The sequence below is a fragment of the Aspergillus heteromorphus genome (genome assembly GCF_003184545.1).
Source record: "Aspergillus heteromorphus CBS 117.55 chromosome Unknown BO70scaffold_7, whole genome shotgun sequence".
Taxonomy (NCBI): Eukaryota; Fungi; Ascomycota; class Eurotiomycetes; order Eurotiales; family Aspergillaceae; genus Aspergillus; species Aspergillus heteromorphus.
The window spans coordinates 627,062-639,270 of record NW_020290412.1 but is presented as its reverse complement, the minus strand read 5'-3'; the positions used below and the strand labels follow the sequence as shown (position 1 = coordinate 639,270).

General features: G+C 51.9%; 5 protein-coding genes across 5 annotated transcripts; 2 read left to right on the top strand and 3 right to left on the bottom strand.

Annotated features, from left to right (window-relative positions):
* Positions 1-43: 43 nt before the first annotated feature.
* BO70DRAFT_369887 (nicotinamidase) lies at positions 44-827 on the top strand (the record flags this gene model as incomplete). The annotated part of the gene is made up of 2 exons (XM_025544709.1): positions 44-94; positions 162-827. The coding sequence occupies 2 exons, from the start codon at positions 44-46 to the stop codon at positions 825-827; spliced, it is 717 nt and encodes a 238-aa protein (XP_025401049.1).
* A 413-nt stretch (positions 828-1,240) lies between these two features.
* Positions 1,241-2,584, top strand: BO70DRAFT_288204 (inositol monophosphatase family protein; the record flags this gene model as incomplete). The annotated part of the gene is made up of 6 exons (XM_025539274.1): positions 1,241-1,421; positions 1,482-1,533; positions 1,592-1,680; positions 1,742-2,180; positions 2,285-2,416; positions 2,476-2,584. 6 exons carry the CDS (start codon positions 1,241-1,243, stop codon positions 2,582-2,584), a joined length of 1,002 nt encoding a protein of 333 aa, XP_025401048.1.
* Positions 2,585-2,746: 162 nt separating this feature from the next.
* On the bottom strand, positions 2,747-3,976 carry BO70DRAFT_360522 (shikimate dehydrogenase family protein). The gene has a single exon (XM_025542798.1). It carries the CDS (start codon positions 3,870-3,872, stop codon positions 2,835-2,837), a length of 1,038 nt encoding a protein of 345 aa, XP_025401047.1. The 5' UTR covers positions 3,873-3,976; the 3' UTR covers positions 2,747-2,834.
* Positions 3,977-5,698: 1,722 nt separating this feature from the next.
* Positions 5,699-6,864, bottom strand: BO70DRAFT_360521 (uncharacterized protein). Its single transcript, XM_025542797.1, has 2 exons — positions 6,192-6,864; positions 5,699-6,128 (listed from the first exon to the last, which is right to left on the bottom strand). The coding sequence occupies exons 1-2, from the start codon at positions 6,410-6,412 to the stop codon at positions 5,864-5,866; spliced, it is 486 nt and encodes a 161-aa protein (XP_025401046.1). The 5' UTR covers positions 6,413-6,864; the 3' UTR covers positions 5,699-5,863.
* A 1,523-nt stretch (positions 6,865-8,387) lies between these two features.
* BO70DRAFT_288462 (putative MFS multidrug transporter) lies at positions 8,388-10,012 on the bottom strand (the record flags this gene model as incomplete). Its single annotated transcript, XM_025539281.1, has 2 exons — positions 8,388-9,928; positions 9,979-10,012. 2 exons carry the CDS (start codon positions 10,010-10,012, stop codon positions 8,388-8,390), a joined length of 1,575 nt encoding a protein of 524 aa, XP_025401045.1.
* Positions 10,013-12,209: the final 2,197 nt, after the last annotated feature.

The following is a 12,209-nucleotide window of genomic DNA, read 5'->3' as shown; positions in this document are numbered from 1 at the left end:
ACTGCAAACCTAGCGCTTGCCCATCAACCTAATACCGTCCAAGATGAAAGCTGCCCTGATAGTCGTCGACATGCAAGAGGACTTTTGCCCTCCAGTACGCCATCCCATCTCCACTCCACACCCCCTTCCCATTCTCCAAACCCACTAACGCCTCAACCTAGAACGGCTCTCTCGCCGTACACGAAGCCCGCACCCTCGCCCCGACCATTAATACCCTCCTCTCCCACCCAGGCTTCACCCTCCGGGTCGCCTCCAAAGACAACCACCCAGCAAACCACATCTCCTTCGCCTCGAACCATCCGGCCCCCGACAACCTTCCATTCTCCAGCTTCGTCACAATGACCAACCCCGCGCCCGGGAAACACACCGAAACCAAACCCCAACGCCTTTGGCCCATCCACTGTGTGGCCGGCACAACCGGCGCAGACCTGATCCCCGAAATCGACGCCTCGAAATTCGACCTCTACGTGCACAAGGGCATGGACGCGCGGGTTGAGATGTACTCGGCGTTTGCGGACGCGTTCGGGAATCTGGATAAGGAGGTGAATCGCAGCTCAGTGGATGTGGACCTGAGGGGGGTGTTGAGGGAACATGGCATCACAGATGTGTTTTGCGTGGGTGTGGCGGGGGATTATTGCGTTAAGTCTACGGCGGTGGATGCGGCGAGGGCTGGGTTTAGAAGCTTTCTGGTGGAGGATGCGACAAGGTGTGTTGATGCCGGGGAGGGGTGGGAGGAGGCAAAGAGGGAGCTGAGGGAGGCCGGGGTTGGATTGGTGAAGTCGGATGGAGTCGAGGTGAAGGGGCTGCTGGTCGAGGAGCAGTTATAAGAAGGGGTATATGAGGGAGCATCTAGTGGTAGTAGATGCTAATAATCTACGTGATTGATCTGCCCGGTGTCATCTGGAGGCATTCTCGTCCATCCCCTTTTAGCCGTCCTAACGTGCCAAATTGGACTCACTATCTGGATCGGCCCCTCACGTGGTGGCCGCCCCACTGATAAGTCGGCTATCTGCGGCTCAGCATTGCGCGCCTCTCCCAAGTTCCAACCTTCATCCATTGCACTTGGGACCGTCTACCTGCTTTTTTGCTATCTAGCCATCAATTCCCGGTTCCCCTTCTGAATTCATCATCGCAGGCTCGCAGAGCCAGACCTACACCTCATACATACTCATAGACCTTATACTTACCCCATACCCTCCCTGCCTTAAGGCACCGCTCTACCCCGCAACGCATCCCCGCCATGGCCACCCACGAGCTGAGCCAGGAGCAGCTGGACAGTATATACACGTTTGCAGTTGATCTCGGTCGCAAGGCAGGCCAGCTTCTACTGGAGAGTGTCGAGAAGCGTATTGGGGGCGGGGAGGGACAGCTGTTCGAGGAGAAGGATAGTGCAGTGGACATTGTGACTCAGACTGATGAAGGTATCGTATCAATCACCAATCTTTAACCGGGTAAACAACAAGCTTAGAGACAATCATCAGATGTGGAATCGTTTATCAAAAACGCAATTCACTCTAGATATCCTACCCATAAGTGTGTTCCATATCAATATTATCCCCCCCTCTTCCAACCCCCTGCTAACCACCCTCAGATTCATCGGCGAAGAAACCTATGCCAAAGGCCAATCGCGGGATTACCTGATCGATGAATACCCAACATGGTGCATCGATCCCCTGGATGGTACGCTTCACCCTCCGCCCCCCCCACCTCCCCCTGTACTGACCTAATCCTCCATCCGTAGGAACGGTCAACTTCACGCATATCTTCCCCATGTTCTGTGTCTCCATAGCCTTCATCGTCAACCATCGCCCAGTAATTGGAGTCATCTATGCCCCCTTCCAAGACCAACTATTCTCATCCTGTGTGAACCGCGGCGCCTGGCTGAACGAAAAGCGACGTCTCCCGCTTATCCGCAACCCCACCATCCCGCCCATGCCCGCCAACGCCCCCGGGAAGTGTATCCTGTCCTGCGAATGGGGCAAGGATCGTCGCGATATCCCCGACGGAAATATGTATCGCAAGATCGAGAGTTTCTTGAATCTGGCGGCTGAGACGGGGAGTCGTGGAGGAAAGGGAGGGATGGTCCACGGGGTGAGGAGCTTGGGGAGTGCCACTTTAGATCTGGCCTATACGGCCATGGGGTCGTTTGATATTTGGTGGGAGGGGGGATGCTGGGAGTGGTACGTCCCTCTTCCTTTTCTTTTTTCCTTTTTCCTTTTTCTTTTTCTTGATTATAAGTGTCTGTGTTCCTGGGTAAACGCATTGGCTAAAAATATACCTGAAGGGATGTTGCTGCGGGCATTGCCATCCTTCTAGAAGCAGGCGGCCTTGTCACGACGGCCAATCCTCCAGAGGATCCGGACACAGCTCCCATCCAAGATGTTCGACTGGGCAGTCGATTGTACCTGGCGATCAGGTAAGCTCACTCTTTCGGCACGCCCTTCACACTACTCATGGTTTACTAACCTCCGGTAGACCGGCTGGGCCGTCGGCGACCGAAAGCGGCCGTCAAACGCAAGAGCGCACGGTGCGTGAGGTGTGGAAGCGGGTACGACAGTTGGAATATGCACGACCAGGCGCATGAACATAGATACATATCTAGACTAGAGATCACGCTATATACAATAGCTAGACCACGCATGCATACAGGTAAGGAATATATATATATACGTCGATTTCTCATTGTTTTTTTTTTGGTAGCCACAGGCCATCCATCTTATAGCACAAACAAGCAATGCTCCGGGTATGCTAGAGTCTATACAAGAATCATGAAATGTTTTACGGGAGGAAAGAGGGGGGGAGGGGGGAAGGGGAAGAGGAACGATAAGTTAGTCTTATAGACTAGACTTGGAGGAGGGGTGCTCCCGCTCCGCAATATTCTTCGCCGCGACTTCCTTGACCATGTCGACCAACCCAGGCACGGCAACCACATCCGTTCCAGTCCATAAACGAGCCTGCTCCAGACCCTGCCAGATAAGCGCCTCGGAGCCAACGATAACCTTCCACCCGGCAGCGGAAGCCAACTCGGCAATTTCCGTCCAGATAACGGGGTGGTAGCACATCTCCAGGATAACGCCCTTGGGCTTCTGGTCATCCGCACTACCCAATAAGCTCTGCAGCGCCTGGCGCGAGCGGATCTCCTCCTCTGTCTTGGGTGGATAGTTCGGGATGCCCGAGACAATGGCAGCGGGGGCCTCGAGGGTTTGCGCGACGACAGGATCCGTGACGGCGATCAAGGGCGCCTTGTCCGCACTAGGGTTGCGCTGGTTATCCTCATCGAGAATCGCCTGAACCTCCGCCGCGTCCCGGTTCACGATGTAGATCTTGCTGGAGCCGAGCCACTTGCGCATAACGTAGATGGCGGAACGAGCGGTGCCGCCGCCACCGACCACGAGCGCGGGTTTGCCACGGAAATCGGCGGGGTTGGGAGAGTTCTGCACCAACGCCTCGCGGATGCCGATGCAGTCTGTGTTGGTGCCGACGTAGGAGCGCTGGCCGGCGGCGTCCTCGCGGATGAAGATCGTGTTGCAGGCGCCGGCCTGGCGGGCGTCTTCGGTAAGGTCGTCCAGGTGCGGCATGATGCTCACCTTCCAGGGCATGGTGACGGAGGAGCCGACGAACTTGGGATTGGCCCGGATGGAGGCGAGGAAAGTGTCGATGGGCGGAGAGCGGGTATAGGGAGGAGGGTAGGTGGCGGAAGTGCCGCAGACACTGGAGAGGGGGAGTTGGATCCAGTTCAGGCCAAGTCTGTTGTAGATGGCGGCGTGGAGGGGAGGGGAGAGCGAGTTGAGCAGGGGGTGGCCGTAAAGGTAGGCGACGCCATCGCGGTCGGCGGGGATGACGATGGGTTCTTCGGGCTGTGAGGAGGTCATTGTTGGTGGTGGTTGTGGTTGTGGTTTTGATGTGATGGGGTGAAACTGGGACAATTGAATCCAGAGAGTTGAAGGGAGATGGAAGGTAGGTAGGATGATGGTACTACTATATGGGAATAATTTAACATAGTGGGTGCTTTAACTTTCAGGCGCCTCCGACCGGCCAGGGAGCGCGGCGGAGAAATGTTTGGGGAGGGGGCGGGCGGCCCTTTTTTACCCCGCCGGCTCTTCGTTCTTTTTCTGCCACTGGCCCCCGCTCATCCCCCCCCCCGTAACCGCCGTTCACCCCCTCTAGACTCTACTAGACTCCCGGAGTCCAGAGCCCAGAGCATGTTGAAATTTCCGATAATGAACCTAGGTGGTAGATAGGTCCATCTATCTAGCGGCAATGCCCGTGCCTTTGTCGGTCCCTCAACCCCAACCTTCCCAGGCTGCTGAGATCGGTCGGCGGTCGCATTGTCGTTCAGGGGCGACGGCGAGGGTGGGAAGAACGCTTTTCCCCCGCTGGTGACACACACTTAGCTTACAATCTGGACCTTCCAAGTTCCAACTACGCCAGGAATATGGTAATAATACGGGGGATTGGAACTCTGGGCGACTGTGGAGATACATCGCCGGCCAAGCGTTTTCCCCAGTCATTGATTGCCCTTGGAAGTTTGGAACCGAGGTAGTCACGGAGGAGTGGCCCGAATATGGGGACAGCCTGAAAAGTAACATAGGGTACGGAGTAAGTATTATTATTGCTTCTCGGTTCTAGTAACTGTGGTGATGATTTTTTTTTTTTTTTTGGCTACGGTCTATCTACCCGGCAGGCTCTCAAGAAAGAGATGCAATATTCCCGGCGCTGTTGGTTCGTGAACCCAGATCTTTGAGTCTCTATAGATATATAAGGTCGACCGCAGCGTAATAATGGCGGGGTAATCATAACTATTAATATAGGGAGGCGATAATCCGTACAGGCACACCGGGATTGCCACACACGCACACACCCATCATACTATTTAGGAAGTAGGAAGTTTATACGGAGTATAACATATGTAGATAGGGTTGCGCTCGACTGACGTCCCCTCTGGTTCAACCGACACTCCGTACCTATAGTATGTATAACAGTTATTCTAAATTGTACCACCGCATCCACCCCCGGATCCTTCTCTTATTTCCCCAGATGCACTGAATTTCCATCATTATTCAATCCGTTCCATCACATTGCCATGTCATGTCATGGAATTGATATATTGAGTGCTTGATCTATTCTATCTCAGGGTCTTCATGGAAGCCAGCCCCTTTTTGTGGTTGTGAGAATTGCCAAGAACTTGCTTGCCTGAGTGGAGGTGGAACAGCTTTAGGATTAAGCCCTTGCCGCGACTGTTTTCAGCTGAAAGTATGACTTGTAAATGTAGTAGTCTTGTCCGATTTTATTTCTAAGATTCATCACCCTCACGGTATACCCGATCGATAATTAACATCTATCTTAACAAATAATATACCTATCGTGTTCAATTTCCACTTATACATCACTTGACGTATAAGTGACCGGGATAGGAGGTCCTTCATGCCCAAGACTATAAGGAGAAGCGTAGTATTAACACACTATTTAAACTGGCTACTCGCAACTAGACAGACAAGTATAGACTTGCTAGTATTGCGACCGACCATGCCAAATCACTAGGGAACAAACATGGTGTCGGAGATGCGAGAGAAGTTCCTCAACATGCAGCTACTGGCCAAGCAGAGGGTGTATAAACTTGGTATTGATCCGGATTGATTATATTCAGGATTGGACCTGGGGATTGCAAGGGTAGGTATGGACCTGGCTGGGAAAATAATAGGAATCAGGAAACAGAGTTATAAGCTACTCTGTAGTTGCTTTCTGTATCACTACTAAGTTGAATAATAAAAGGAATGTGTCATCGCCCCAACGAGGTCGAGCTTCTGCAGAACTAGGAAAGTTGCCGAGAGAGAACCGAACCAACCCAACCGGATGAAGCCCTTTAAACAGGGATATCCAACTCCCCATTGTACGTGCACTGCTCCTTCACATTTTCTGTCGGGTTCTGCTGACAGACCCAGTTTGAACCGCTTGCTGACGCGTCGAGCTTCACCTCTCCAGCCTCCTGCACCGTGGCGCTGGATGTGGTCTCCACACGCAGGGTAAAATCGTCGATGTTCGACTTCATACCGTCTGGAAACTGGAGGCCGTAGTTGGTATTCTCGCACTTCCAGACGTTGGTGGTGAGCACCTCTTTATCCGTGTGCCTGGTTTTCATTAAATCAGCAACAGTGGTTGGGGACTAGGTGGGTAGGATGGGAGAAACTTACCACCACCATGTACAGGAGGTCGCCGTGTTGTTGGCGTTCTGGTCGACCAGGTTGAGGGTTAAGGAGGCGTAGTCAATATCGGATAGAATTTTGGCTGTGAGGCCGGTGATCTGAAACGGCTTGAGGGCTCGGGCGTAAGCGTTGGGCTGGGCCGTGGGCAGGGCCAGTGTGGTGGTGGCGGCAGCGAGCAGGAGGGTGGTGATGGTGGTGGTGAGCTTCATTGTTATCGTTTATTTGAGTCAATCAATGGGGCACTGGGATGAGATGGGATATTTAGAGGAAAGTAGAGTGATGTGGAAAGAGATGTGGTTGGAAAAGATGGATTGTAGTGGTGGTAGTAATAGTTGTGTTGTTGTTGGTGTTGGTTTCAATGGAGTGGAGCGGGTGGTGCGGCGGCTTTTATGTTCCAGTTTCTTTGAGGTGATCGTCGTACATTCAGTTGACGGTATCACAGAATAGTAACTAGCTGGTTCAAGACATGCAGATCACTTGGGGCTTTTACCGCCAGGATGTGTACAGATCCCACAGAGTCGGACACAAGCCTTGAGGTCGCGGATGAGCCTGTCCTCTTCGTGGAAACGGCATCTGACTGGGACACCAATAAAAGCCTCCTAGAGGAGCTGAGATGCAGGTGCAACAGGCTTTCAGGGATGATTGGACGCGGGGCTCACGCCTTCGTGCATGCAGCGAGGCGCAGATGGAGGCTGGGGCCCTGCGGCTATTTATAACTCGGAAGGATATCTCCGGGGGAACACTGGGTGGTCGTGGGGTTCGGGAGCACTATGTAGATATGTATGTACGAAGTATCTTCCACTGATCTATCAGCGCTATTTGATACATAAGGGAATACATACAAGTCCCCCCCTCTTGGAGTGGTACGCTTCCTCCAGCTGCCCGAACCAAGGCACCAAAAATGCAACCAGTCAGTCATAAAGCGGCAAGTGATACATAAATCCAACAAAGAAAAAGCCATGGTCTACGGAGTACTCCGTAGTCTGACAGCCCCTTCTTTGTGAATTCGTACCTGACGCTTAAGTAGATAGTGGCCGAGCGGCAAGCACGGCCGACGGGCGATCAACGACGATCACACTTTACATAAGTACTGACCGGAGTAAAGCAGCCTGCTGTCTGTAAAGTCTTTCGAAAGACACCCCATCATGGAGGAGGAACAGCCGATCCCCCTCAGATCCATAAATTGTACTCCGTAACCGGTCGAGAATCAGATTGTTGGGGTGGCTGCTTCTTGGCCTTAGTACGGAGTACTCCGTGCTAAGTACTTGAATTGTTAAACTTGACAGATGCTAAATATCAATACCTCACTGCCCCAAGCTGCTCTCTTTGCTTATTCCTACTATCGTATTATTCATTCTGTCGCTATTGGGGTCATTCATTCTATCCCATATTAGAGAGTGACACTGTCTTGATGCCATGCGCTTTACCACAATGGCATCTACCGCACAGTCTCTACCAAGTCTCCGGAGGTCTGGTACTGTAGATTCATCCTTTTCTGCTCAGGAGTGCTATGGGACCAAGTCCCTCAGGTAAAGGAACCCCGAATAGCCGCATGATGGGGCGGGCTTTCTACTAGCAAATCTGGGATTCTCGGGTACGATGCATGCACAATGTGTCACACAGAACCAGGTATACTAGTAGTAGGAGAGGAGCCCCGAGCACCAGGCAACATTAATACAACAGCCGGATATGGCAACCACAGGCTGCGGGGTCCCACGATAGAGCTGCAAGAGAAGGTACAGCCTGCTGCCTCCCCCTATCATACCATACCATTAATAGAGGCAAGCGGGCAGGTGCACGAGATAAACATACTGAGCTAGCCGCTACCATAATCGGACTACGACGGAAAAGCACAGCGGCTAAAAATAAATCTTCAGTGTGCCCATGCTGGTTGGGTACAGTATCTATTTGTACGGAAGTAGGGTTGAAATAGATAGCAGGCGGCTGTAAGAATAAGATCATCACGGATCCAGCCCGATTATCCCACATAATGTCTCACACCTTCTCTGGACCCCCATCCCTCCGTATAATATGTCACAAGGCTATAGCACGCTTTGAAGGGCTATCGTATCAGCTGAGGTTTTATAAAAATGGTATATATCACGACATATCCGTGCTTGTATTATTGTTACATATTTTTGATCTAGATACATAACTGTCAGCTCCAGGCCATCAGCACACCAGTCATACAACGTGTGTCATGTTGTTATCCGTGTCAGGGTTCCTTTCTCGAATCTCCCTCGGTGATCCGGAGCTAATCTCATGCATGATCTCCGCTTGTTTGGTAAGCATAGCCTCGGCCATGAATGGACTGTTCTGTCTGATCTGCCTTCCCCAGACAATGAATGACAAAGGTGCCAATGTCAACAATAGACTGATACATGCCAACAGCGTACTAGCCCACTGAAACCCGAGTGTTCTGTACATACTGCTGGTGGCAAGGGGAAGAAAAGCGGAGACGGTGTTTTCACCCACCACGAAACAGGCCATCGCGCTGCCAGCGTACTTGGAGTACGCGTCAACAGCGTAGTCTGCGATCCCACTGACAACCACAATGCTACCAAGACCGACCATCCAAAGCCCCACGGCTGGAGCAATCCACGGTAATGAGGGGTACGACGTCCATCCATACACGAACATGCCGCCTGCAAATCCAAATATACCTCCCCCGATGGACAGATAGAGCCGGGCCTCGGGAATGGGCACCCCGGGGATCTCTGTGTTCCGCTTCGCGGAATTGAAGTACAGGCGCGCAGAGAATGAAGAGAATAACCATGCGCAAACCTCTCCAATCACAATGGCTGCCTGGACATACCCTGCTTGTACCGGGGTCCAGTCGTAGAGCTCCACAAAAACTTGTTCGACGGATTGTGTGAAAAGGTACAGCGTTCCAACGGTGAAGGCCGACCATAGCGTGGCAAAGAAGACAACGTACTCGGTGCAGAGCATCTTGAGAGGCCGTCGGAGACTGGTGAGTAACACCTGACTTATAGGCTCCGCCTGAAGTTCATGTCGCGTGTATGCATTCTTCCCCATGGCCCGCAGGCTTCTTGCGCGGCGCTGTAGGATGACAGTTCCTCTGGTTTCCTTCAAAAGCAAGACATTCATCACACACAGCACTCCGCACCAGATCAACTGCAAGTAGGATATCCATCGCCAAGAAAGGAATTGGAAGATCGATGCACCGACCACTGGACCGGAACTACTCCCACCAAGATATGCAACAATCCATATAGCGACTGGCTTCGTTCGTGCCATTTCCGTCTCAAACATGTTGCCGATGATGCTGGCCGAACCATTGCCGAGTACCGCGACGCAGCCGCCGGCGAAAAAACGGACAACAACCAGCGTGGCAAAATTCCGTGCCAGCGCCTGGGGAATGATGAAGATGATTAAACAAAAATGGGTGATTAAAAATGTGCGCCGGATCCCAAAGTCCTCCATGATGGGGAGGATAAGGAGGGAAAAGACGACGCCACCCATCGTCCAGGAAGCAACAGGCCAGTATGAATTTGGGAAGCTGGAATCGCTGACGTGGAATTCACTATTTATGGCATCGTGCGCAACGGTGATCATTGTGCCGTTCATTTGAGCCGTGTAGGTCGTCACGAGGGCTAACATTATGTTGAGCCATTTCTTGCGGCTCGACCAGTTGTATGGGTTCTTGGAGTCCTCGGGTCCGTCCCAGTCCACAATAATCACATCGGGCGTCTCGCTCGGAGGAGCTGTCAGCGTTAGCACTATGGTATACCTACTCGTTGTATCCGCTACCAACCAGAGGACTTTTCTTCATCACGACCGGCCGTCATTCTCGCCACTCGAAGCAGCCGCGACCAGAATCAGCCTGGGGCCGAAATACTCAGTATGACCTGCACTTCGTTGATGAGGTAGGAAATATGGCTCGGGAAAAACCCCCACGGGTGTGTCTGGATCTAATCCCCAGGCCACTTCTGACGAGGAAGGTGGGTGAGCAAATATGTGTAGCAAGACCAAGCACTCTCAACAGTCGACTGGCAGGCGAGGCCCTTGCTGCAATAAATACGACATTCAACCCAACGGGAAATTGACATCCGGTTCACCGAAAAAGGCTAGAAAAGGCTCCATATATCACCACAGTGGACCATGTTCTACCACGGACCCTTTCTATTCCCTGAAGATGCTGCAGTGAAGTAAAGGATCAAGCTAGAAAGACTGGGCCCGAGATGAGTTAAAATGCTTTCGACGCTGGAGTGGAGCCGATGGCCTCGTCTGATTGCTGGTACCGGACTCAAGAATCATGTCGGACAGTCGGAGACCCAGTCACTGGGAAACAACTGTGTCTTAGCCCTCCTATGGAGAAGATTCTACTGAGCGGTTACTCCAGGTGTCCGTGTCCGTGTATACAGACAGGCTCAAGACACCACCGGTATGAAGCCATATCCTATCAGCCCAGTTGGGCATTATTCCCCCTCACACTGGATGACTTCACCGCGCCTTGCCACCCGAGAACCGGTCTTTCTCATTTTTGTGCCCTATGTTTCCGTTTTCGATGTTACCGTCGGTTGCCGTCGTTCCTACCGAAAATGGGGCCTGGGGCCTCTCCGTTTTGTAACCTCTTCGGGACTAGTGCTTCCCACGTGATGGGGCCGGACGATCGCTTACTGAATATCATTATGTGATGCGCGCTCCTCCACCGCGGCTATTTTATTACATACATCCATCCTTTCGCGATCAAGTCGAAGAACACCATGATGTGGACTACGGGGATGCATTAGTCCCACTGGTACGTGGCAAAGACGTGTACTCGTCTCCAACAGTAGCTTGTCCTCTGCGTTTCCTAGGAATTTAGCTCCTCACATTGACCTTGTCGTCCTCCTTTTTGGTACAAACTTGCGTTGGGAAACACCCATCCAGTACATGATCGCCGGTTGCATTCTCTCTATCCGATCTCCACGATACTAAGGCCATCTACTCTTCCTGACGTGACATCTACCAGTGTCCGTGACCCCGGAGGAGCATGAAATCGCGCGTTCGGACCAGCATCTGCAGCTTTTTCTGTACCAGTTCTCAGACCAAGCGGAACAAGGCAACCGACGCATCCTTCCCCAATACTATCGCATTAGGCAAAGTGTCGCGAGCCTGATTTGTATGCGCTTCTAGAACAGGTTCGCTACTAATGACCGCTAGGCTATCGGCAAAAGACTAGAATTCTGAGCCATCGCCTTATAAACCACAGAGGCCAGTTCCTCACACAAAGTCGCGTCGAGGTGTATCATAATAATGGCCGATCCAGTTACCCAACCCTCCTGTGCAGGCATGCCACGAAGTCACTGCTCAGATTTGACAGCCTTGACATCCGCAATGCCTATCAGTTTGGTATAACAGTCCTGGACGAGAGAGAAAAAAAAAGGCCAGCCGGCCTTTTTCTTAGACAGCCCAACCACCCAGATTCCCTTCAGCACCAGAAGGGAAGGATGTTGGAAAAACGCACTCTTATTAAGGCTATTTTGATTGTTGATATACAGGGCCCACTAGGCTCCGACTAGAATGACTATCTCGACGGTGCCGAAGGCTATAGAATAATAGAAGCTGTCATAAGACGGGCGACCGTGGATAATGCGCTCGGGTTAGTAATTGGAACATTTCCTACACTGCTTGGCCCCTGCTTTCCGGTGTATTCGCAACCCAGCAGCAGCAGCAGCAGCAAGACATCCGATATCACGCGATTTAGAGTATGCTCAGTTATATACTACTAATCAAGGCACGGAGTACAGAGCATCTTGCCTTTGCTTAGATAGCTACTCCATAATTAAACATTGAATCATGGTCCGCACCCGACCCTATACAGGCAGCCAGGTTGAATCTGCCACGCGCAGATTGACAATGTATATATGATAATACTATATGATAAGAGAATGATAAAATAGAGACTTGCCTTCCTAAGGGAAAAAAACGTCATTGCACGATGGCCATAATCGTCTGCCGTACTACGCCTAGTTCCCCGTCCGCATCGTCGGAAATATGTCC

Bases quoted from the DNA above. Each gene is read 5' to 3' on its own strand.
- BO70DRAFT_360522 (XM_025542798.1), bottom strand. From the start codon at position 3,872: ATGACCTCCTCACAGCCCGAAGAACCCATCGTCATCCCCGCCGACCGC.
- BO70DRAFT_360521 (XM_025542797.1), bottom strand. From the start codon at position 6,412: ATGAAGCTCACCACCACCATCACCACCCTCCTGCTCGCTGCCGCCACC. The intron at 6,129-6,191 runs GTAAGTTTCTCC...AATGAAAACCAG, and splicing joins ACCTCCTGTACATGGTGGTG to GCACACGGATAAAGAGGTGC.